The sequence below is a fragment of the Mauremys reevesii genome, linkage group 12 (genome assembly GCF_016161935.1).
Source record: "Mauremys reevesii isolate NIE-2019 linkage group 12, ASM1616193v1, whole genome shotgun sequence".
NCBI lineage: Eukaryota > Metazoa > Chordata > Testudines > Geoemydidae > Mauremys > Mauremys reevesii.
In genome coordinates this window covers 4,177,599-4,203,013 of record NC_052634.1, presented here as the reverse complement: position 1 = coordinate 4,203,013, position 25,415 = coordinate 4,177,599, and the positions used below count along the sequence as shown (strand labels likewise).

Below are 25,415 nucleotides of genomic sequence, written 5' to 3'. Positions count from 1 at the left end.
TTAAATATTAAAAACAGCTCAAAGGAAACCTGGGATGGGTGAGTGGTAAATGGGGTTCTCTTTGGCTCATTGCATAATATTTGAGATAATCACAACAAGGAACATATGATTGAGATAATACCCTTGGCAATCTCTCATTTTATGAAATAGCAGCAAAGGAAACAGATTAACCCACTTTCCATGCTCTGTTATGCAACTGTAGGGAACTCTCATGAGAACAGCTGTCAGTTCCCTCCTCTGCATTTTTGCTTTTGCAATGGATGCAGGAGAGGTATAGCATTAATCTGGACAGCTGCCTGTGACCCTGCTGCATTTACCAGACTGAGTGTGCAGAGATGCCAAGTATCTCAGACAGTACAAGCAGTAGCCAGAAAGCCCAGCTGCTTTTCCTTCCCACACAGCTTGGAGGGGGAAGTCATCAGTCTTAATGCTGCAGTCAGCCATCTTTCTCACTTGCTTTGGTCATGTAAGATTTTATCAGCAGGTATCTTTATTGTCTCCCCTGACCTTTCATGAAATAACTGGTAGGAGATCATCTCCCATCCCTGTATTCTAGCACCATGATCACCCCCAGCTGAAGAACAGTCTACAGGCCCAACTGCAAAGAAATAGTGAGGTTCTTGCAGACAAAGTTAGGCATCTGATGGCCTTCACTGTTGGCTTTATACATTTGGCCTGAACAGCCAGATTGTTGTTAAACAAGATGAAAAATATAACTTCCTTCCCACTGATAATATAAGATCAAGGACCTGCAGAGGCAGGTAGCAGATGGAAGGGGCAATACAGATTAATTTGCTCCTTTTTAATTCAGTGGAGGGGGAAAATCCTGTTGCTATTAATAGATAGAGGGAAATGCTAGAAGATGCTTCCAATGGATCTTGGAGGTTGAGGTTGTGCACAGAGTTGATCACAAGCAAATTTGCAATGCTGGTGAAAGGTGTCAGATTGTCATGCTGGAGCCTAAGAGGTTCTGGTTATTCCCAGAATGCTGCACTATGCACAGCAGCTACAGAAGCGCTTCTCCTCTCCCCCACAATGCCCTGCGGGCATGCCCCATCCGTGCCCCAGCCTGCTCACCCCTAAGCATGGGAGTGAGGGATCAAGGGCCAGATCCTCCAAGCTATTTACACACCTAACTCCTGTTAATTTCAGTGGGAGTTAGGTGCCTAATACTTTGGAGGATCTGGGCTCAGATCTGAAACAATATCCAACTGGTAAAAGGCTCCCGTTCCCGTTCTCAGCCCCCTGCACCAGGCAGTGGCCCTGTAGACTGAGCAGAAACCCCCCGCATACGCAAACACATGCACCGTGCCTACACACACACACAAAACGCTGCTGTCTGTGGGGTTCAGAGATTTTAATCACCTGCTGAATTTTGTTTTCTGATGACCTTATTACAAAAGACTTTGCAAAAATAATTCCACTTAGCTGCAGCTGGACCTGGAGACGCGGGATGTGTTGAGAGGTTAGGGACAGCGGTCCGAGGACGCAGGGAAGGAGGAGTGAGGGACACACCGAACAGAGAGAGTTATCCATATGGCACTGTCAGTAGGAGACACTTCCACGTGAGTGCCCGAGCTGCGTCTGGGGGCAGCACCAGCTCCGGGTACAAACCCTAAGATGCCTGATGTGGACATAATGGGAACCAGAGACTATGGAGAGGGGCTCCCTGCCCCCCTCCAAGCGGCGCTCACTGGGGTGACTGAAGGTGGGATTGTTAATTCTTGTGTCATGTGACCCACACAACACAGCGGGGCTCTGTCACTCTCTGCTACAGCCCCTGAGCTAGCAGAGCTGGTTATTTAGCACAGTCCATAAGATCTAGAGGTCTCCAGTTGGATCCCTGCCACTTATGACCTACCCCGGGGCAGCACCTTATACTCACAGGGAAAGTGACATTTCCTCCACATAACAGTCAATGGCTGATCAGCCTCCTGGCCGTGTGGCCCAAGCCCTTGTTCCTACTCCAGCCTGGAGTAGGGAGCTACAGGGGTCTCTAACCCCACCGCCTCCTCCATAGGAAGGCAGCATCAACTGCCGTATTGGAGGGAGAACACAATGGCTCCACCGCAGAGCTCACTGGGGAGGACGTCGATGCTCGTTCAGGTTGGCCGGAGAGCAGCAGTGCACCTTTCCCCTTGCGTCTCCCCCCACTCGCACCAGGGACATGTCTGGATGCAAAGCAGCAGCACTCGTCCTTGGGGCAGACAAGTGACTGCACTGGGGTGTCTCCTGTCACTCTGTGTTGGGGAGGAGCTCAGACTCCGATCTGGTTCTGGAACTCGGCACTCGTTTCCTCCTCCGTGATGTTGGGGATGCCCAGCCTGGCCAGGGGTTCCTCAGTGGGACCCTCATCCTGCAGGACATCATTCAGCTCGGCTGAGAAGCAGGGATGCACCAGGTGGTCCCAGTACAAGCTCAGGGTGGACTGGTCCTGACATTCCATCTCCTTCAGTTCATACATCTCCTTGGCGCTGGCTGCTGGGGTCTGCACCTCAAATGTCTTCTCAAACCTGCTGTAGTCTACTCGAAAGGCTCCTTTCTCCAGGGTCATGCAGGGCTCGAACCGATATCCCCAAAGGATCTCGTCCTCTATGTAAGAGGTCCGGGCTTGACATGTCATTCCTACAGTGAGAAAAAAGAAGATGCAGTCAGGACTATTAATTGGGCAGGTTGTATTTTACAAAGGGATACAAAATGGATGTATAATCCCTCATGCTTCAGGGGCAGAAGACAACTGCTGACTAATGGGGTCAGGAGGTAACTTTGCCTGGGGACAGGTCATCCCATAGCTGCAGGGTTTCTTGCACCTTCCTCTGAGCCAGATGGTACTGGTGAGTGTTAGGATAAAGGACTAGGTTACACCCTGAGTCTGAACCACCTGGCAGTTCCCATGTGCTTGGTCAGCATCTGAAGGGTAAATCTCCTGTGCTGAATGGGTATTTGTGCAGTTACTGAGGCACGTGAAATGGATATTTAGGTTCAGACAAGCACAGCTGTGGGAGCCAGATAAATACCTGTGTTAGAAAGGAGCAGACAGTGCTAATCTGTGCACCAAAACCAGGACATTTAAACTAGACTGAACAATACACTGAAATATACAATAAGAAACCTGTGCTTGCTCCCAGGGCTATGGACTAAATGGAACCAAATCTGTCTGCAGTGTCTGTGATTCTAGGCCAGCAGGGCTCTCTTCTCAGCCCAAAGTTTGACCTGTCTAGGATTGCTGTCTGACTCACGTAGGCTGACAGTAGCTATTTAGTTTTCCATATACATGTTTGTCTCCCCAATGTTTCACCATGAAACTAGGCTAGAAAGAACTCTATCTGGAGGACAGACTGTAGGGAACAATCATGCACTGGTCCCTGGTCTGGACTAGATCAGTTACACACTGGGAGGGACTTTTGGGAATGCCTGATCAATACTGTGTCACCAGATTGCAAGGGGTGATTTCCTTGCCCCTGATAGAGGTAGCAAGGAACTAGTTCTGCAAATGGTTCTATTGTCCCTGCTAGAGAAGATTCATCCCTGGGCCTCAAAACAATACTTGTGAAGCACCAATATTTTTGCCTTTTAATGGGCCAGACTGCTTTATAAGGCAGCGGGTTTCCCCAAACTTTCCCTCTGGGGGAGGACACACCCAGGTCCTTCTACCGCCCCGTCCCAACACTGGATGGGAACTGGCAGCTCGTGTTTTTAAATCACCATTTTTCTGACTAGGAAAGCCCAAGAACTAAAGACCAGCAGAGGGAGCCCAAATCAGCTGGGAGCGATGAAGGATAGTACAGGGAGGGAGCAGGGTGGCAGAGTGAGACTGAGAAAGGGGTGTGCTCCATGAGAAGTGCGTGCATGTGTGTAGGTGGGAAGAGGTGGGAAGAGGTGGAGAACTGATCAACAACAACAAAAAGCAAGGGTTTTAAAAGGGATGGGGGGGAAATGAAGCTTAAACCATCAAAATGAAAATTTCATATCAAGCAGCTGGGCACCATCGCATCAAATCATCCATCCACACACCTGTAATTAACACAGTTCTGATGTCACCAATCCCAAGCATTAAAAAATCACAAGTCAGCTCCTTCTTCGCCCCCGCCCCCAAAAAAGAAAAAAGAATATGAGATGGGCTTAAAAATAATGAGATTTTTAAAAATAACCAATTTCTGGATTGTTCAAGTTGTCTTCTGGGTTTGGAATCTCTAGGGTGCACAATGTCAAGCTTTGCTCCACAACCGTGAGGGCTAAAAAATGGGTGTTTACACAAACAGAAGCTGAGATTCTCATGTCATCTCATGATTCCAGTCTGGGGTTTTAAGAATTGTCTTCCCACCCCTCCCCCCAAAAATCGTGAGCGTTGGCAACAACTGTAACAGTTCTTTCCAGTGAAGAAACACAGGTGGGGAAGTTGGTGGTCTTCATTGAATCATACTAGTCTCTGACACACACGTTAAGTTTTGGGGATATTTTCTCCCTCCAGTAGCTTCCTACCATTTTTAAGTGAATGTCATGCTAATGAAAAGGGCCAGACTGACCCCTCTGGGAATCCACAGCAGGCTTCCTCCACGTCAGCTCAACACGGGGCTACAGTCCCGAGTTGAAGGGACCCCTCGTTAAACGGGGAGAAGGGAGTTTAGTCTCCATGGCCCATTCAGTCCACAGCATTTTTGCTGAGACTGCCAGCAAGGAGGTCAATTAGTACCAGCTGCAGTGATGGTTTCTGAAATGTAGCTCTCTCCCCACTGATAAATGGACTGCGCCACCCTGGGTCACCTCATGGCCTCCCAGCAACCATTCGATGGCAATGACCTTTGGTCACTCACCTGTGCCCAATGCATGCCAGTGACCTCCAGGAGAAAGGTTCAGTCCTGGTCCCCTGAGCCATCTGGCTGACGAGCATGTTGTGGCTCATTCTTTGTCTGCCAATGTAGCATCCTGAAAAGACGCCACGGGTTGACTGGGCCATGGATTGTGAACTCCCTTCTCACCCCTAACAGTGCTTCCCTCCCAGTCAGGGCTGAGGGATGTTGCACCAGCAGCCAACTGGGAGCCAATACAGTAAGTGGGGCTCAGAGCAGGGTTACCTGACAGGCTGCTGAAAATGGCTCCAGCTGTACAGGTGGTAGCACAGAGGCAATTTTCTTGCTAACACTGTAGGATTTAGGGCTGCATGACATTTTTTGACCGAAATATTTTTTCCGTGGAAAAAACAGGTTGATTTGGTGAAACAAATGTTTTGTGGATTCGTTGCCAAATTGTTCATTCTGAAAATAACCCCCCCAAAAAACATTCAGGGAAAAAAATCAAAAAGTTTGGTTTTGACATTTTCAAAATGAAACATTTCCCAGTTTTTCAGTTAAAAGGAAATTTCAAAGCAACTTTTTGTTTTGAATTTATTTTTGTTTAAAAAAATTAAAACATTTAAAAATGCTCAAAATCAGACAGACATTTACTGGTGGGTCAAATGTTTGACCAGAAATGATTAAAAAAAAAAACTTTTTGAATCATTGAAAATTTGTTAAAGTTTAATTTTTGGTCTGACCTGAAATGATTTGTTTCAGCTTTTCAAAACTGTCAGTAAACCAAAGTATCTGGTTTTTGCCCAGCTCCACCTAGAAGGCGAATGGGCATTTCCTGCAGTACCACCTGCACCATCTCTCTTCAGGACAGGCTGTATCCCAGCTACGCTTTTCCCACTCTCCCGGGATGGTGCCAAGGCTCAGTGTAACATGTGGGATCCAAGTCCGCTCACTCGCCCTGTGTGGGCAGGAGAAGCCGTTGGCTGCCTGGGTGGTTGGTTTTGTTTGTCTTTCAAACAAACAAAATCCATGAGTCAGCTCAGTGTGTTAAGCAACTGTTTAGGGCAGGGGTAGGCAACCTATGGCATGGGTGCCGAAAGCGGCACGTGAGCTGATTTTCAGTGGCACTCACACTGCCCGGGTCCTGGCCATCGGTCCAGGGGGCTCTGCATTTTATTTAATTTTAAATGAAGATTCTTATACATTTTAAAAAACCTATTTACTCTACATACAACAGTAGTTTAGTTATATATTATAGACTTATAGAAAGAGACCTTCTAAGAACATTAAAATATATTACTGGCATGCGAAACCTTAAATTAGAGTGAATGAATGAAGACTTGGCACAGCACTTCTGAAAGGTTGCCGACCCCTGGTTTAGGGGAACGCAGGGATTGAGCTAACCAAGTTCATGTCATGCCGCATCCTACCTCACTGCAGCAGGGGGACAGACCATCTAGGCTGGTACCCCACACCCTCCACCTCAGAACAACAGATGAAGAGAGCAACGAGTGTGGGATCTAATCTATGGAACTAGGTCAGGTGACTGGGCCATTTAGTCTGATACGGCACCTCCTGCTGAAGCAGATCACACTGCCGGGCCCTCTAGCCCCCTGCCCCACCCGCTGTCTCTCTGCGCAAGACACCAACGTCCTGTTGCCCCAGATCAGAGAAACGGGTTAATAATACTTATCACCTCCCAGCTTTCCATCTTCAACACACTTACAGACCCCACCGACATCACCCCCCCAACCCAGCCTGTGAGGCAGGGAAGGCTCATTGTCCTGAGCAGGGAGCTGAGGAGGAGAGATTCAGAGACTTGCCTGAGGACACAGAGGGAGGGAGTATTAGAACTGAGTGTCCTGCCAGTGCTGCACCCTGACTCCTGTGGCAGCCATTACCTGATAGTTTGGGAAAGGAAGGAAACCCAATCACAGCGCTCCCAGGTCTAGTAATATGGAGCAGCCCCTGAGCTGGGGGAGGAGAACACCTTCCCAAGCCCACCTAGGGTCTGCGTACCCTCCTCAGAGCACCCACCTGTGGCTTCCACGATGCCCTCCAGGATCACAATGATCTCAAATTGCTCCCGCTTCAACGACTCTGCTGTCATTTCCCAGAAGGGGCTGTGGTCACTGATGACATGGCAGATGATCTGCGGCTCCACCAAGAAGAGCCGGTCCTCCCCTGTGTCATAGCCCAGGTTCAGCTCCGACTGCTCCAAGGGGATGAACTCCCCTTCCTTGGTTTGTCTGGATTTGATCAGTTTGGCCCTTATTTTCGCATCCACCATGTGGCTGTCCCGGAGGTCCCCGATGCGGAACATCAGGCAGAGTTTCTCATCCCGGTGGGAGACAACGCACTTCTTGCTGAATATTAAGGTCTGGGCGCGCTTCTTGGGCCTGGAGATCTTGACGAACATGCATCCCACCATGAGGGCATCTATCATGGACCCAACGATGGACTGGGCCATCAGCAAAATGACGCCCTCGGTGCAATCGGCTGTCACAATCCGGGAGCCATAACCAATGGTCCTTTGACTTTCCACGGAGAAAAGTAAGGCAGATATGAAATTGTCCACATTCTCGATGCAAGGCTTCCACTCCGGGTCTCCTATGTGGTTGATGTCGTCCCTTATCCAGGCATCGAAGAAGTAGATGATGCCAAAGACCACCCAGGTGATGATGTAGCACATCATGAAGACAAAGAGGAACCAGCGGTACTTGAGGTCCACAATGGTGGTGAAAATGTCCGACAGGAACCTCTTCTTTTCCTGGATGCGGCCCAGATTCACCTGGCACTTGCCCATTTTGGTCACATAGCGCTGCCGCTGCTGCTTGTTGGCGGAGCTGAACTGCCGATCGTCGTCGATGAGCTTGCAGCGGCGGTTCTGAGGTTTCTCTGAGGGGGTCACGGAGACAATGCTCCGGGTGGGTGTTTTTTTCCGTGCTGAGTTGGGGATGTTGGGCACACTGAGGGCATGCCGTGGGTACCACCGGGTGTTGATGTCCCGGAGTGAAGGCAGGGGATCATTGCGCAATGCCCGGCGGTACTTGGGCAGATCTTCGGTGTTGATGGAGACGCTGGGCCGGTGCTTCACAGGTACCACCGTGCCTGTGCTGGTCTGCTCCACCAGACTGAGCCTCCTCTGAAGGACTGATCTGTCATTGGGGATGTTTGAGCCACAGGAGTGGGGGACAAAGTTTGACATCAGGGCATTTTTCTTTTCAGTCGCAGGGTCTGTTTGCTGTTGGCTCTCTCCTGATAGGCCCATTGGGATGACCATCATTTCAGGCTGCAAGGGGAAAAGAACCAATCAAGAGAAATGCACCTGTTTTCCCTCTCATCCTTTGTCCGTCTGATCTATTTAAACTTTAATCTCTTCATGTGTATGGTACAGCACAATGGAGCCCTAATCACAGCTGGGCCACTAGGTGCTACCTTAACACACACAATTATTAATACTGACACCAGACTGAGTCCCCAGCCCTCCCCATGATAGAGTTAAATAAAAGCCTCATTTCTGTGATAAAGCCCTTTCCCAGCACAGTAGCAGCATCTGCGCTGGAACAACCAATGACTGAGGAGACTAGAGGGGTGGGAAGTAGGAAGCAAGAAGTAAAGAAGGAAGGAGGGAAAACTGCATTGCAGCTGCATCTTTAATACTTGTACCACACTTAGATACCTCTTAGCTGATTCTATCTATCTATCTATGTTCGGGGTAGCATACACCACATTAATGGGGATTATACATATGGTATTAATACAAATACATTAGATAGATGGATACATTAGACAGATTTAAGAGTTGGGAAGTTACGTTAGCTGAATCTATTATTCTCTCTCTACAGTTCTGTTCACCCATGATGTCAGGTATCCCACAGCACTTTGCAAAGCTGAAGTCAGTTTTGGCATTAGAAAATACAAAGCCTGTCAAGGCCAAGACACATGAATGGTATGTCCTAGCACGGGTTCGGAGTACCTCTGCACCCAACTGGTTTCGAATGCAGTATCCAAAGCAGAGATAAGAAAAGTGCAGAACAAAAGAACAAGTTAAGAAAGTGTTGCCACCTGGTGGATTGGATTTAGTGATGGGTAGAGAATGGTGTAACTTGAAAAATCATACTGTAGATACTACTAGCTGAAATACCTCTCTTTGAAGCACATCTTTTGCAAGACAAAAATTGCTTTCTGGAAGGAGGGTATGTCTGTCTCCTTGTCACACTGTACTGCTTTGTCTCTAGCCAAGAAATTTGGCTATTTTGGTCCCTTGAACATTTTAAAGAATGAACCACAAGTGTAATCAAACAATTGGCTCCACCTTTCAGTCAATACACCATGGTCCTAGCTGCAGCCGATATTATTTGTATAGCGCCCTTCAGCCAAAGGGCTTTGCAAACATATGTACCTATTTAGCATGGCTAAAATGCAGCCCCCCATTCGCTGTTTTCCAGCTGCCCAGCAGCACAGGACAGGAAGTGCAGAAGAAGAATCCTGGATCTATTTGGCACTGGGCTGGAGGTTGGGGGTAAAGCAAGCGAGGCAGAATGGAATCACCCATGACTGGAGCTAACACACCCCTCAGCTGTGTCAAGAACCTCTCAGCTAAAGGAGCTGGGGAGAACTTTGTCCCCAGCTGGGCTGTCCCATTATCTACCTTCCTAGCTACGGGGGTACAAGAGTGATCAGGACTCAGCAGGATTGTTGTGGGAGATGGGGTGGGGCGGGATTTCTTTGTCATTTGCATCAGGCTGGGCGGCATGTCAGATGGAGGTGCCCAGCCTCGCCGTGTCCTTTGATGATGGGAGCAGCCTCACCTTCTGAGGGAAGGCGCCGTATCTGCTGGTGTCCGTCGGGGGCCGGGGCAGGTAGGCAAGCATGTGCTTGGCGGTGGGAGTCTGCACAGGGGGGATGGAGTTCCTCCGGCTCCTCGGCTCCTCGTACTTCAGCCGGCAACCGCCCACGTTGTTGCGGACACAGAGCCCGTTGTCCTGCTGCAGCTCCATGCTGCTGCTGGCGATGGGCAGCACCATGGCTGATTGGGGGCTGGGGCACTACCCCAGGGCTTTGCACCGTCTCCGGTGGGGAATCCTGCCATGCGAGAACACAAAGAGGGGGGTTATTTTAACCAGCGCGTGGGCAAGTTCAGTACCAAAAGCCAGCTCACTGCCAATGGGGCTGGGGGCCTCATTCCAGACAGTAGCACATGTACCCCGTTCAGGTTCAGGGTAGAGGGGAGCCAGCCTGACTTGGTAGAGCTCAGGTGCTCACCTCTGAGCATGGCTTAGTGCTGCAGACACACCCCTGTCCTGCTGACCGGAGCTGGGTGCACTGAGGGGACATAACAAAGGCTGCCCTCGGTCCCTTGAGGCAGCCTGCTCTCAGACAGACAGATTCCAGAGAACTTGCAGAGGCTGCATAGTGTCTGAACCCAGCATTCCTGAGCTGGGGGGAAGTTCAGCTGATCTGTCGGTCTCTAGCTAGCTGCTTCTGTTGCCCTTGTCACTGCAATATCTAAGTGCCCCACAGATATCAATGAGTTTATCCCTGCAGCCCCCCTGCAAGAGAGGGAAGGATCATTATCCCCATTTTGCAGACGTGGAACTGAGGCCCTGAGAGAATAAGTGACTTGCCCAAGGTCACACAGGGAGTGTGTGGCAGAGCTGGGACACGAATCCATGTCTTCTGTGTCCCCGTCACTTGTTCCAATTGCTAGACCACAGTCTCTTGTCGCCTCCAACATGATCTGGAGATTGCTGAATATCTCCTGATAATCACTGCAAGAGACAGAAGCATGGAGACCCTGAGACCCCTTAGAGGGGCCTGATTTTCAGATGGTAGGCAGCCTTCACCCCTTTCTGAAAAACAGGCACAGAGAGGCTAAGTGACTTGCCCAAGGTCACCCAAGAAGGCTGTGGCAGGACAGGGATGGGAATCCAGGTCTCCAGGCAAATGCCCTAACCCCTTCCTCTCTAAGGGAAACAGTTGTAGCCAATTTCAGGGCTTGTCTAGCCTTAGTGCAAATTTCCCTATGTAACTATATTGCTGTAGCTGTACCAGTGCAAAACCCTAACGGAGACGCTTCACACGGAGCTTCAGCACATCCACACGGGAGGCTGGCACTGATTTAACTACAGCGGGGAACCCCCCTCCCAAGATAGACAAGGGGAGCAGCTCCTCAGTGACCAAGGAGCCCAAGTCCCATTTTCAAAAGAGACAGGAGCTTTGAAGCCTACGTCCAGTGACTTTCAGACAGACGCATGGTACATCTACCCAGCCAGTGCTCCAGTGGCACAGCTGCAGCTACATCCCCGGGGTGTAGATATGTACGACAGCCACGGGAGGGGGTTTCCCGTCACAGTAGTGAATCCACCCCCTTGCGAAGCAGCAGCGAGGTGGACAGAAGAGTTCTGCCATCGACCGAGCTGAGTCTACCGGGGGGATTGGTCGAGCTCATGCCGTTGCACAGGGCACGTGACATTTTTCACAGCCCTGAGCAACGTAGCGAGGTCGCCCCAAGTTTTAGGCTTCTAGGGGACGTCTACACTGCAAAAAACAGAACAACAAAATGCGACGGCACGTCTCAGAGCCCAGTTCAACTGACTTAGGCCCAGGCTCCAGCGCTAAAAATAGCAGTGCAGGCGTTCCCACTTGGGCTGGACCCCGGGATCTGAAAGCCAGCAAGGGCAGGAGGACTCAGAGCCCGAGCGGCAATGGCCACGTGGCTATGTTTAGCCCCCTAACACGAGCCCTGCAAGTCTGAGTCAGTTGACCCGGGCTCTGAAACTTCTTGCTGTGGGTCACTTTTTGCAGTGTCGACACAGGTGCCAAACTCTCTTTTGCCAATGGGATTTATGTGCCTCAATCCCTTAGATCCTTTTGAAAATGTTACCCTGGGCCTTAACCCAGCACCAGTCTTTGGGTCCAGTCTCTATGACTGGGGAGCCCTGACACGTCCCCCTCACCTTCCTCTGCACATGTGCTAAGGCTGCAGAGCTAAAGCACCCCAAAAGGCCTCAATGAAATTCACCAGTAGTTCACCCCTCATGCTGCCGCCCAGTATTAATAACACAGAGCATCTGTCCTGAACCCAGGGGCGGCTCTAGCAATTGCGCTGCCCCAAGCAGGGCGGCGCGCCGCGGGGGGGCGCTCTCGCGGTCGCCAGTCCCGCGGCTCCGGTGGACCTCCTGCAGACGTACCTGTGGAGGGTCTGCTGCTCCCGTGGAGCATCCGCAGGCATGCCTGCGGGAGGTCCACCCGAGCCGCGGGACCAGCGGACCCTCTGCAGGCACGTCTGCAGGAGGTCCACCGGAGCCGCCGGACGACTGGACTCTCCACAGGCATGCCTGCGGGAGGTCCACCCGAGCCGCGGGACCAGCGGACCCTCTGCAGGCACGTCTGCGGGAGGTCCACCGGAGCCGCCTGCCGCCCTCCCGGCGGCACGCCGCCCCAAGTGCGCGCTTGGCGCGCTGGGGTCTAGAGCCGGCCTTGCCTGAACCCTGAGGGAGTAAGCCAAGCCCCAGATGAACTACCAACTTTTCATTAGCACACAAGCAGCACCTTGCGCAAGATCCAGACACAATCGCGGGGGGAGACACAACACGGGGGTTGGAGGTGGATTAACAAAGCAAGACATAAATCCCCAGCAAATCAGTCCCCTGAGCTTGTCATTCTGCATGATTGCTTTGGTGGAGGAAAAACAAGGGACAGGCCATTCACTAATGACAGCCTCACTATTTGCCCAAAGCCATAGGTTAAAAAAAAGAAGGCTTTCATTGATAGATCTCTAAATCCTTTGCCAGCGTTAGTGACGTCAATGGAGCCACAGCGCTTTGTCTTGAGATCACATTTCACTCACTCCCAAAAGTTGTGTTTATTTTAACAGAGATTTTCATAGAAAGGGAAGCTGGACGCAGCCCAAACTGCTACTTAGAAATACAAAGAGCGCCAAGGAGAGCAAGACAAATGTCACAGCGGGCAGGTCACAATGACTTTGGCGCTTGTTTCTGGGTGAGAACGGCAGGGTTTGCTTACATTTCCTCCCACCTGGAAGCCTGCCATCTACAGAAGCGTGTTTGTTAGAACCAGTGGGTAGAATAGAACTATTTTCAATCCAAATCTACCTAACACAGGCGGTAGCAGAGTGGTTCTCAACCTCCTCTATCTGTCTATGGTTCACATACAGCACTAATTCCTGTGGCATTTGAGCACTTCACAGCCTTTCCTGTGTGAGGCACAGAGGTACCACACCCCTGCGAGGGAGAGAAATGTTTTTATCCCCATTTTAGCCATAGGAAACTGAGATACAGAAAAACTAAGTGACTCGCCATATTCAGTGGAGATCCCATCCATGATCAGGGCCTCTATTTGCTACCTTAGTACAAATTATAAAAGAACGATCGTTATTGCTATTAGTAATAAATACACTTAGCACTTAACAGGAACGCCACCATGGGCCCAGCAGAGCTCTCGCTACATGGTGTTTCCAAACATTTGCTAATTGTCAAGTGTATTGGTGTTTCAAGTCCCTCTCAATCCTCCCAGTTTCTGACATCCCCACTCCCCTCCTCACTGCCAGGTCTGCAGGATTAGGGGTAGGGCTGTGCGGGGAACTCTACTGGCAGCCCCCAAGCTGTGCCTGGCAAACATTCATAAAGGGCCAGGGCCCACCACCTCCCCAGGACCCACAAATCCCCCATTTTTAGCTCTTCAGGGCTCCAACCCATCAGCGGCGCTGCCAGGGAAGCCTCAGTTCAAAGGCACTGACGAACAGACATGAGAGTCTGGCCCCCAGGTGGCTCTGGGGATTTGCGTTTGGCTCTGAACCTTGTGTTGGGGATCCCCCCCGCTAGCAAAGTGTGTTAAGATAATGGATTTAAGGCCAAGCTGGGGCACAGAGTTTGGGGTGAGAGGCTGAGAAGTTTCAGTGCAATACCAGATGGCTAAGCCAATTATGTGACATAACAGCATTGCGCAAGCTATCAAAGCAGGAGGCGACTGCCTCCCTGGGTGCTTACTGCGTCTCCAGGAGCTGCTCTGGGGTCTGTGGGAGGCGGAGAGTGGGCAGAGTCTGGCAATGGGTCGTTTGATCCAGAGTTTGCCCTGCTTTGATTCTAGTCAGTAAACTAATTCACCTGATGTTTGTAGGCACAGGCCCCAAAGCAGAGCACTCCCATCCTGCAGTGATGGGCACTGACACGCAAACCACGCTAGACAGGGCTGCGTGCAGGTAAAACAGTGAGGAGCACGGCTTAATAAGCAAGGTCCTGATGTGAAAGACATGGCCAACAAATATCCCCGAGTCCTTTCGCTCTCACTGTTTGCCCATCTCTGAACATGGGTGGGAGGAAGTCTCTCAGGCTTTGGGATGGGTAGTTTACCTCAGAAATAATTATCGGCCTTAACTATTCCCCTCTTCCAGGCCGCAGTGGCCAGCTGAGAACAGACATGTGCAAGTGTGGCACACACATCACTTGGAAACGTGCCTCTCCTGCTTGGAAAGGTCACGCTCTAGGGGTCAGAGTGGCAACAGCCTGCACTGCCAAGGAGGTAATTTTCTTGTAGAAAATTCACTTTCTAGGGCTGTCAGAGAAGGCAGGGTGGCCTAGTGGACAGAGCACTGGACTGGGAGTCAGGACACCTCACCTCTAATCCTGCCACTGACTGACTGTATGATCTTGGACCAATCACTTCACCTCTCTGTGCCTCTGTTTCCCCTGCCTCCATTAGTCTATTTAGACAATAAGCTCTTTAGACCAGGGACTGTCCCTGGCAATCTGTTTTGTACAACACCTAGCTCATCAGTGCTGCTGTAACCCAAGGGCTTGTCTGGACGAACAGTCAGTGCGTGGCGAGCTGGGATGTCAATCTGCAGTGCACTGGCCTGTTGCATGCTAGCAGTTCACACGAACCCTGCCACCGCACACTAACAGTTCCCGCTTGAAAAGGGAGTAGCTCAATGCACACTAGGGGACTGTTAGTGCGTGGCAGCAGGCTCCACACAGACAGTGCACGGCAGGCTAGAGCACTTCACATCGACACCTAGCTTGTGGAGCACTAACTGTCATCCAGACAAGCCCCAAGCGATACTGCCCGTCCAGCTCTAACATGTAGCAGAGGATTACAGCTAACAGTGTTACCAGTTTTAAATTTCACTTGTGCACGCAACTAGGTCAATGACCTGTAGAACATAGTAGATGCTCTGAACTAGACAGACCTGTGTTGCCTCCCTTGAGGGAGTCCACCATGTCCCCAACAGAGCTCTGAGCACCAGGCCAAACCCAGTTTAGCCTCCCAGATACACCCCATTACTGAGGCCATGAAATACTGGTCGGTGTGGGTCTCCTGATTCACACTGATGTGTTACCTACCAGGGACTGAGCTCATTGAGCTCCTGGTCTCTACCCACCCAGAGAGCCAGAGGCCATCGTAACCCTTGGTCTCCATACTGGGCGGGAGGGGGCCCGGGGCAAGGTGATTTCCCTGCCTCTGATGGGATCACCCTCTCCCTGGCTGGATCACCCCTGCTGGGCAGGACTAAGCTGGAATGACCTAGAGTTTGCACTGCACGTCAGGGGGTTAATAAGAAATTCCCTAGTGGGAGAAGTGCCGATCTCACTACAATGGCAGTAGCCTGCTACGCTTCTTGGTCTCTAGACTCAAGGTATTTTCCCAGAGGAAGATATAAACATGTCCAGCAAAAAGAATCCTGACTATAAATCCCTGTGGTGAGAGGCACTGCTCCTCCTGTTTGAGTGGACTGGCCCCTGAGCTCCCTTCTGGAACACACTCCCCTCGGGGGACGGGGGCCTGTCCCAGGCTGACGGGGAATGCTTTGCGAGAGCCCTGGCCCAAACGCTGGCGGCAGGGAGCTGCGCCTGGCAGTGGAGGTTGCAAGTCAGGGGAGAGACTCGTTGGCATGGTAGCTTAGCCCCGTCTGGAGCAGAGGCTCCTACTCTGTCATGCCACATGGTGATACCAGTCCTGCCTGCCAGAGAACCAGCGAGCCCACAAGGAAATTCAAACCAAGCCAGAGGGCAGAGAACATGGAGGCCATAACTACCTGGCCCTCTAGGGCCTTACATGAGCCCATTTCCTTGTAGGGCCTGAGCTCCTTGCAATCATTCATGCATTCATCCTCCCAAGGCCCCTGCGAAGTAGGGCAGGGCTATTATCTGCATGGTTTGGATGGGGAACCGAGGCATGGAGAGCTAAGTGACTTGTCCAAGGTCCCACACGCAGTCTGTGGCAGAGCTCTGCAGCTCTCCTGAGAGTCACAAGCACAGGCGCTAAAGGCAGTGGGTTAAGAAAAGGCCAAAGGCAGCAAAAGGGCTGAGTGGGGATCAGGAGAAAATTCTATCTACACGGGAGGTTCATGTGGCGGGAATCTCCAAAGAGCAAAGCGGTGTGAGGGGAGAAACATCCCAGTTGGCAATGCCAGATGGGAAGGGACCCCTCACGGTGAGGGCACAGCATCTGCTCTCCCACCCTGCCAGCAGCCAGGCAGCACTGGTGAACAACTGACTTACCTACGGGCTGTTGTGTTCTCTGCTGTGGCAAAGGGAGACCTCAGCAGCACCCAGTGTCCTTGTTCCTATCACCCCAAGCCTGGGCAGACCCAGGCCCAGCTCCAAACAGCACCCGAGCCTCTGCACGTTTACCAGCTAGTGTTAAAGAACTGGGCTGGGTGGGGAGCGGCTTCCCCTCGGCCAAGCCCCTGGGAGCCTGGCTGTGCTAGCCCCATCTGGGACTTGGTCTTAGCCCCACTCACTGAATGAAGAAAGAGCTCGGCTCAGTTTCCCTGCCCCATCCGTCACTCCTGGCTGTAAAGTAACATTCACAAGATTCACCGTCCCCTGCTTACGCTTGAGAAGGCAAGTTGGAGTCCCAACACCCTCCCCCCACGTCTCCTTGCTGAGAATTGTCATCTCAGCGTTGTGCTTCAAATCCAAATGGCTGTAGGAGGGGGAAGAGAAACCCATCCCACTCGGCACCAATCAGCTTTGAGCTCTTCTCTTTCACAGTCAGCTCAGCTGTTTCAGGTTTAATCCCAGGAAGGCAGATATTACCAAATGCCAAGTTCCTGGAAATCCGCCCTGGAAAGTGAGGCAGCAAAACGCCAAGCCGTGCTCAGGTGGGAGAAGGGCTCAGCTGTACCCCCAACATTAGCTGGTTTCTCTATAGTGCCCCAAACAGTTACCATCATGATCAGCTTCAGTCACAAAGAGGGGAACTGGAACTGGACTTACAGCGTGAAAAGGCACAGAGCCCTTCTGCTCAGACTCACATACAGAGCAGCTGTGCGTCTGCCTGCTAGAATGTCCCCTCCAGCTCGTTGCCCTGTGGTTGTAGCCGGGTTGGTTCCAGGATCTCGGAGAGACAAGGTAGCTCATATCTTTTACTGGACCAACTTCTGTTAGTGAAAGAGACAAGCTTTCAAGCTGAGACAGAGCTGAAGGAGAGCTCCGTGTAGGCCTGAGTTACCAAGTGTTCAGGGACTCGCAAGCTTATTCATGGGGTCCCTGAAAGGAGACAGAGCCCCCAAGCTGCCTCCAAAGCCAAGGACACCAGCCTGTCTCCTCTCCACACGATTAGCCTGGCTCCTGGCTGCTAATGAAAGTCCTTCCCCACTGCTGCTTGGCTAGAGTGCTGTTGGGTTCTACAGACAGTAATTTAACGAGGCGTTCAAAACCAGAACATGGTCCATCTAGCTCTGTCTTGTCTCAACAGTGGCCAGTACCAGCAGACCCTGGGGAGAAATGTTTTCCTGTTCCCAGGTGCTGACTGTCTAAAGTAAATATCTAGCCCTCATTAAGATCTGGATATGTCACAATCATTAATATATCGCAACACCCTTCTGCGGTAGGGAAGTGCTATCACCCCCATTTTACAGATGGGAAACTGAGGCAGAGAGGGGCTAAGTGACTTGCCCAAGATCACCCAGGAAGTCTGTGGCAGGGCAGACAATTGAACCTGGATCTGTTGAGTCCCAGGCTAGCACCCTCCCAACTGGGCCATCTTTCCTCTAAGATGCTGATCAGTTTATGCCCTGAAGCATGAGGATTGATAGCCCTGTACATTTCTATCCCAGCTAGGGGCAGATTTACCTTGAGTTGCTATTTAAAATTCTCCCAAGGGTCAGTGTCATCCCACTGCTGGAAACCCAAGGTTGATAGGGAGCTGGGGTTCTTTTCCCTCCAGCCACGTTCTGTCATTCCAATGTGGATGAACTGGGCCCAAATATATATTTGGGGAAGGATTCTAGGCCACATATAACATGGGCCACGAGACACAAGATTTCAAACTTTGTAAGAAAGGAAGAAACTTGCCACATGAACTCAGTCTGTACTTCAAGCTGCTATTTAGGGAAGTGTCTGGGAATTGCACCTAGGTTCTAACTACTGCCACTAATACAGTCGCCCAATATCCACCTGTCCTGGCAGGACAGAAGCAGCAGGCTCTGTCCAGCCCTTGGTCTTGCCCACTATATACTAAACCAGGGGTAGGCAACCTGCGGCACACGAGCTGCTTTTCAGCGGCACTCACACTGCCCGGGTCCTGGCCACCACTCTGGGGGGCTCTGCATTTTAATTTAATTTTAAATGAAGCTTCTTAAACATTTTAAAAACCTTATTTACTTTACAGACAACAATAGTTTAGTTATAGATTATAGACTTATAGAAAGAGACCTTCTAAAAACGTTAAAATGTATGACCGGCATTAGAGTGAATGAATGAAGACTCGGCACAGCACTTCTGAACGGTTGCTGACCCCTGTACTAAACTAAGTGGTGAGTTACAAGTTGCTTGGGACCAAGCCAAGTTCACCAGCCTGCGGAGTATTGCCAGCCCCTGAGCTCCAAGAGCAATGCTGACTATGAGCTGGGTCCTATAGCCTCTACCTGGCAGAGAATCAGCTGGGATTACAGGGGAGGTGTCCCCGCACTGCACCCCACGGAAGCCAGGCACTCACTGGTCACTCAGACAGTCAAGGGACACGGTGCTGCAGGTGGAAATGGCCGGATGGGGGAATTTTTGGCTTTGTTCCTCAATGTGGTTTTGGGTTAGGGCAGTTTGGGCCCCGGATTGCAGGGGAGGGGTTCAGATAAATGACCCTGCCTCTGATCTCCCTCCAGGCAGCAGCCAGCTGCTGTTTAGTCTAGCTGCCCATCAGTTAGAGACAATCCACGTTCCCTCCGGCACTGCAGAGAGGCCAGACTGACTGACACTGGAGAGACTGGCATCTGACAAGCCTGCTGTGTAAGTGTCTCCCACGGTGATGCCTTCGGCTTAACAACATCCCTGCTGCACAGGGCCATGCAAACCGCTCTGTCTTCCCTAGCGGACCCCCTTCCATGCATCATCTTCCTCTGGCCGACACTTAGCGCCCCAAATGCTTTGTGCAGCTCCCTTCCCCAGACTCCCATTGCAGAACAGACTCATGTTACAGATCTGCTTGAGTTTTCCTAACAGAGGTTGGCTCAGTCATTCGTCCTGGCACCTTCTCATTGGGCCAAATCCCTCCAGACTGGTGTTAGCCAAGAGGACCACTACGGTAACCGTGCAATAGCAGCTCAGAGCCCACAGCCTGCAGCCTTCCTGGGAAGCAATGCACCTACCTCATCTTTCCAACTGAGTGCCCTGCCAGGGCAGGAACAGGGGAGCCCAAGGTGTGCAACCCCTCTCCTTCCAGCCGACTCTCCCACCGACCTTCCCGACGCAATCCGGAGCCTCGTCACTGGGCTGGGGCCAGCCTAGGGTTTGGAATCCCATCTGCCTCCATGCATCTTCCCATCAGTTCTGGATGCAAATCCTCTCACAGCGTGCAGGGTAAGGGAGCTCGGCGTCAGCTTCCAATCCCGTTCTGGGAGAAGAAGGTCACCCGTTAATCTGTCTCAATGACACACAGAATTACCTCAAGATGATTTAATCAGGAAGGCTTGGACATGGAGGAGGCATGCTGCCTGGGAGACGCTGGAGCCTGCAGGGTTAATCTCCCAGGGCTTCTGCTCCAGCGTGTGCAGCAGACAGAAGGGGACTTCCCCTTCCCCCGGCTTTGAGCAAAACATTAACTAACCCCCCACCCAAGGACCCGAGCCCTGCTCTTCCAGCAACACACTGACAGATAGTTCTGGCTAAAGCAGGTCTCCTCGGTTCTACTTCTGAGACATTAACAGTTATTTATTGTTTGTCCTGTGGTAGCACCTACTAGCCCCATTCCTGGACCAGGATCCCACCGTGCTAGGTGATGCACAAACCTTTGGAAAGAGTCTACCCCGCATTTCCCCATCTGTGAACTGTGGGATAACACCTACCCCCCCAGCAGGACTGCAGAGCTCGGCGCACGCCTACCTGTGAGGCTGGACGGTGCTAGAAAGGACTGGGACAAGGAGTGCTGGGGAAAGAACCATTCTTCGGTTTCTAATAGGGGATCAAACAGTGTCACAGCATGGCAGGTAGCCCCAGTCACCCACCCCTGAGAAGGGGAGATAGGCTCAGCCCCTTCCTACTCTGGGATTCCCCAACACAGCTCTTGCGTTCCCTGAAGGGAGCACCCAGAAGCCAGGATGGGCACCTCCGCCACCCGGAGGCGGACATGGTCCCTGCCCCAAAGAGCTCCCAGTTCAGTTAAAAACAAGACGCAGCAAGTGAATGTAACAAGCCGCAGTCAGAGGGGGTTTGCTGGGCAATGGCTGTGCCAGTACGTGGTGTAACCAAAGGCATAGCTAGGGCAGGGCCCTGGCCTGCTGGCCAAGGACTAGAAGGGATTCCCAGCTCTAAGAAGGAGTTCTGCAAGGGGGATTTTTCCCTGCTCTAACATTCATGATGCCCCCCATCAGGGACTATTCCCCCTCTGTCTTTGGGTGGGAGGGGTCAGCTGTTGCTAGGAAACACAACCCCTTGATTCCCCCCACAATGCCAGCTCTCATCAGGTTCATAAACAAAGAACTGACATTATGTGACTGTTTCATTCAGCCATGTGATTACATAGCATAGGCCTGTCCAGCGACTCTGCTAATGATTCAGATCTAACGCCACCATGTTGTGTTGTCTGGTACTGGTAACTAACAGCTTGCAGCCTATCAATACCGCCTCAGTGCAGCGTAAGCTACCGGGGCTGTTAAAAGCAGCCACATGCTACATTTAAACCTAGTTCCTTACAGAGAGAAGGTTAAAAATAGCACAGGTAGCATCCCGGTTATAAATAACTGCTTAGCCAGTGCCTTGAAGGGCTGGACGGTTATTAATACAGTACAGTTTAATCTCGCTTAGTAACTTGCAGGCAGAGTTCAGGTAAACGATGTCTGAAGACATCAAATTCATTCTTAATGTACAGGTCAGTTTGGAAAACAATACAATCCCCCGCCCCAGTTAATACCTTGCTGGTATGTTTAAACCTACCCTCCCAAACAACAGTACAGAGACCTGCATGCACTTTGGGATCATGGGGATGAAGGAGGCCATGGAAATAAACAACACAGTCCTGGGTAACATGTTTCCGAGTAAGTGACAATTCCAAGTGTTCTGCCTCAAGGGATTGGGCCTGGGATGTATCGGCTTGGATTCAATGTTCAGTATGTCAAATTCGTCCCAGGCCAGTAACGACTGGAAGTCGCCACTGCCGTCTGCTGGCTGCTCACATCCCAAACACCGAGGCATGGCTGGGATCCCCGAGGACAGAAGGGGCCAGGGAGACTGATCTCGCACCAGCGGGGTGCCTTCGGGTTAGGGATAGGTCACGTTAGCAAGGGGCAGGGGGAAGGAAGAGGGGGCGGGAGCTTGCCCTGCAGTTGCCTGTGCTGGAACTATCCCACGGTGCCGAGAGATTCAGTCTCCTGGCCTGCCCTCTTCCAGCAGCGCTGGAGCGACCCACGCTGTGATGTCAGTGGCAGAGAGTGACTCCCAGGTTGCTCTCAGATGTAGCCCGGTGACAACTTGGGGGTTGGCTTCCCCTTCGACAAGCCCTGACAAAGAGCAGCGGGAGCCTCTTGCAGAGATCAGGAGGAACTGCTCCCCCTGCGGTGCTCCCCCCACGCACACTCTGGGCCTTGGGACATTTGCTCTAACCAAACAGCTGCCAAGCCCAGGCCCCAGGGCCCTGTGCCAGAAGACAATGCAGAATTTCCTCCCCTCGGGATTAGAGAGATCCCAAGTCATACACCACAAATTGGGCACAGACCCAACGCTGACAGTGCAGCAAGGAGCTAAAGAAGGCCATGGGTGTGCAGTGCCTCCCCCGGGGGAACACCAGGCCAGGTCCCTTTTAGCCATCCCAGGTGAACGCTGAAGGTGCCTGTTGGAGGAGGGAGATTGTTGGGTTGGTTTCGTCACCCTGGCCAACAATTTCCCTCTTCTCCCCGGGTCCCAGGGCTGCCCCGAGCTCAGAATGCTGGGGGGGTTACATGCACTGTGGAGTGGGTGCACCTCAGTGACAAGTGAGGTGCCGTGGAACACGCATGGAGTATGAGACGCCTGCTTCTCTTCGTCTTTCTGCAAAAGCACAGCCCCAAGAGGCTGAGCCAGCCCGTCTCTGCAGGTATGGGCCGGTGAGAGAGACAAAGGGGGGCAAGGAGCCAAAATGTCAACGCTGCAAATGAAGTGACAGGCAGCAGGGACTGAAAAATGAAGAGAAACAGGCCTCTCATGCTCCATGCATGTTCAATGGCACCTTACACGTCACTGGGGTACGTGCACCGGGCCCGTCCCCTTTACCCCTCCCCGTGGCCGGGGGGAGACGCACCGGGAGCCGATCTCTCTGTCGACGTTCTTGTGAGCACAAGTGGAGTAGAAGACATCACCCAATGCATCAGTATGGAGGATTTGCTCATTGTTCTGGTGCCTTTGATCTGTCATGCAAGGAATACAAGAGACTTTGTGAATAGCCCCCATGGTGCCTCTGAGGATCCTGGCTGTGCCCAGAGCCCTTAGGAAAGACAGGCTGCAGGGGCTGGCGGCAGCACCTGCTCCCCCAGACACAGGATTGGAGCATTTTGCCATTAGTAGAGGTTGAGGTTGGGGAAGAGCCATAGCCTGCACAACCAGAGGGAAAGATCCCAGGAGACCCCAGTTAAGCAGCCCCCTCTCTGGGGTTTCAGGTTTGGTTTGTACAGTCAAAAGAACACCAATAAGCTAACCCCCACCACAGCCTCTGGTCACGTTCCCTGCACGGGGCGTAAATGCTTCAATAGCAAACACAGTGCACAAGCTTCAAGGCAGCAGCTCCTCCACCCCTTCCCCCAATCCTTTAGGCAGTTCTGATCTTCACTGAGCTCAGCTGCACTTAATGACATCCCAGCTGGGCAGCATCACTCTGGCCTGACTCTGAGAAGTCCTGCAGGGATTTTACTCCCCCCAAACATGTGGCACTGTGCTTGACCCCACCTGTGTGCCCATGAGCCGGGGAGGAATCTCTGCAAAGACCTGTACTCCCACTCCAATCCCAGCTGTGCCTAGTCTTTTGTTGTCCACAAGTTGAACCCTGACAGTGACGAAGGTTGAGCTTTCTTAAGGGGCTGAAGGGAGTTTGCCTCCCAAATCCAGCTGAAATTCACCAGGGGGTGAGTGCCTAACTCCTTGAGGCTTCTTTGAAACCCCCTTGCCAGAGCCATTTCCCCCACTTCCTGCATTGCTGATTGCAGTGGGTGGAGGAGCTGCATTCCTCTAAGACGGCCTGATCTGGCTGCCACTGACACCAATGGTAGTTTGGCTTTGGACTCCCATGGGAGCAGAGGGGATTCAGCGCCAGCTAGTGTTCAGGCTGGATGACTATGCACCGCCAGAAGTTGCTGCAGTTTATGGATTCCGGTCACACCTCATAAGCCAGGCAGAATGACAAGTACATGCCCCATAGCCATCTCCTCACCTCACTGCATCCAGCGCCGGAAGGCAGGAACTGCTTCTCAACACGCAGTGCCGCACGCTGGCCAAGAGCCAAGTCACAGCTCCACGTTTTCCTCCCACATTCAACAGCAGAATCTGGTAGGAGCAGGAAAGCAGCAGCGCTGACAACTGAGAACAAACAGAGAGAGACAGAAGAACGAAACCCTCCCAAGGAGGTTAGGAAACACAGCTTATTGACCCAAAAGAATGAAGCTAGCAACGGTTCAGACTAAACAAACACATCCTGAGGCCCACATTTTTTTAAAGTGCTCCATACTTTGCCAGAGAGGTTCAGTTGTCAGCCCAAGGGTTTGTTACTGCGGGGGTTCCCATGGCTCCAGCACAGGGATCTGGAACTTAAGGGCAGTGACTTTGATTGGGAAGGGTGCATCAGTCCCCACCGCCCCGTTGGCATGGCCCCTTCAAGCTGCTTGCACCAATGCCAAACTCACCTGACAGAGTTATGAAATAGCAGCCACCGGTACCAGCTGAAGGACAAGAGCACTTGGAGCCAGACTTTCAAAAAGAGCTCAGCTCCCATTTAGGCTCCTACGTAAGTGGCCAGATTGTCTGAGGAGCTCAGCGTACTGGGTGCTGAACTCTTCAGACGCTGGGCACTGCTGGGGACTGAGCGCCTTACAGAATCTGGCCCTAGTAGTGGTTGCTGAGCCCTTGAAAATCCAACGCAAAGCAGCAACTAAGCTAGCCAAATTCTCCCTTCAGAATTTCTGCAGCACAAAGGCCTGAGCCTGCAAGATGCTGCGTGCTTTTCAGCCCACAAAGGGCCCCCAACACCTCACAGAGGCAGGTCCTAAAAAGCAGCCCAATGGCTTCAGTGTGCCAAACACAACATGGGAGCCAGTCCTGGAGCTTCAATTCCACTGGCTAACTTCCAGTCACAAGTGGATTTTCAGTGCTAACTTCCCACCATCTACCCCTAAAAACAAAGGTACTGAAGGGGGAACCAGACGTGCAACACTGACACAACTTGTAAATCCAAACTACAGTACAGGATCTGGGACTAAATCCTTCAAGTGGAGTTGGAAGACCACAGTATCCCCAACACCCCCACAACAAGGAGGGAGACACAGTAATTTACCAGCCTTGGCCCTTAATATCCTTCTCAATAACAAAGGAGGCAGATGAGTGAGAGATTAGAGTCACTAATCCCCCAATAAAGACAGAATTCTAAAAGCTGGACACTGTGTTCCCTTTGTATGTCTGTGCACGGAGGGACAGATGGGGACTGAGTGCAAACAGAAACTTAAGCCCTTCCCTATGACGTAGTCCATCCTTTATTTTTTAAACAACAGGGTATTTTATTTCAGCAGCAAAACATGTCCTGTGTCCAGGAGTTCCTCAATTCTAATCCCATCGTTACCACCAACTCCCAAGATAGATTTGCACCAATCTGTGTCTCAGCTGCTCTGTCCCTTAAATGGGGATAAGAGCATGGACCGTCACTGGGTTGTCGAGAGGATCAATGCTTCCGGAGCATTTCCTGAGGATGTGGCGTGCCGTTAGGGTTTAAGTCCAAAGATGTGGTTGCCATTCACAGAACCTTCTGGGATCCCACTGAGAGAGAAGGGAAGGTTGGGGCTCCACAACACTGTGGTCTCCCCTTCTAGATTGCCCGACATTTGCTGCTACCGGAGGTATTTCAAAGGCAAAAAGCTGGCTCTTTGGGACCACATGCATAGGACATGGACAAGTGTTTCCGGTGGCAGGGCAGATTCTGCAGCCTCTGGAG

General features: G+C 51.7%; 1 protein-coding gene across 4 annotated transcripts; it reads right to left on the bottom strand.

The window, feature by feature from the left end:
- Window positions 1-1,347: 1,347 nt before the first annotated feature.
- Window positions 1,348-24,371, bottom strand: LOC120375782 (G protein-activated inward rectifier potassium channel 4-like). Of its 4 annotated transcripts, none has more exons than XM_039496714.1 (7): window positions 23,649-24,371; window positions 22,527-22,632; window positions 19,405-19,649; window positions 17,036-17,199; window positions 9,605-9,878; window positions 6,828-8,082; window positions 1,348-2,625 (listed from the first exon to the last, which is right to left on the bottom strand). In XM_039496714.1, exons 5-7 carry the CDS (start codon window positions 9,818-9,820, stop codon window positions 2,258-2,260), a joined length of 1,839 nt encoding a protein of 612 aa, XP_039352648.1. In that variant the 5' UTR covers window positions 9,821-9,878; window positions 17,036-17,199; window positions 19,405-19,649; window positions 22,527-22,632; window positions 23,649-24,371; the 3' UTR covers window positions 1,348-2,257. The 4 variants fall into 4 exon arrangements, with proteins under 4 accessions (XP_039352648.1, XP_039352647.1, XP_039352649.1 ...); XM_039496716.1 differs by lacking the exon at window positions 17,036-17,199 and adding an exon at window positions 4,815-4,926 and having other exon boundaries at window positions 2,376-2,625; XM_039496713.1 differs by lacking the exon at window positions 17,036-17,199.
- Between the last annotated feature and the right edge of the window lie 1,044 nt (window positions 24,372-25,415).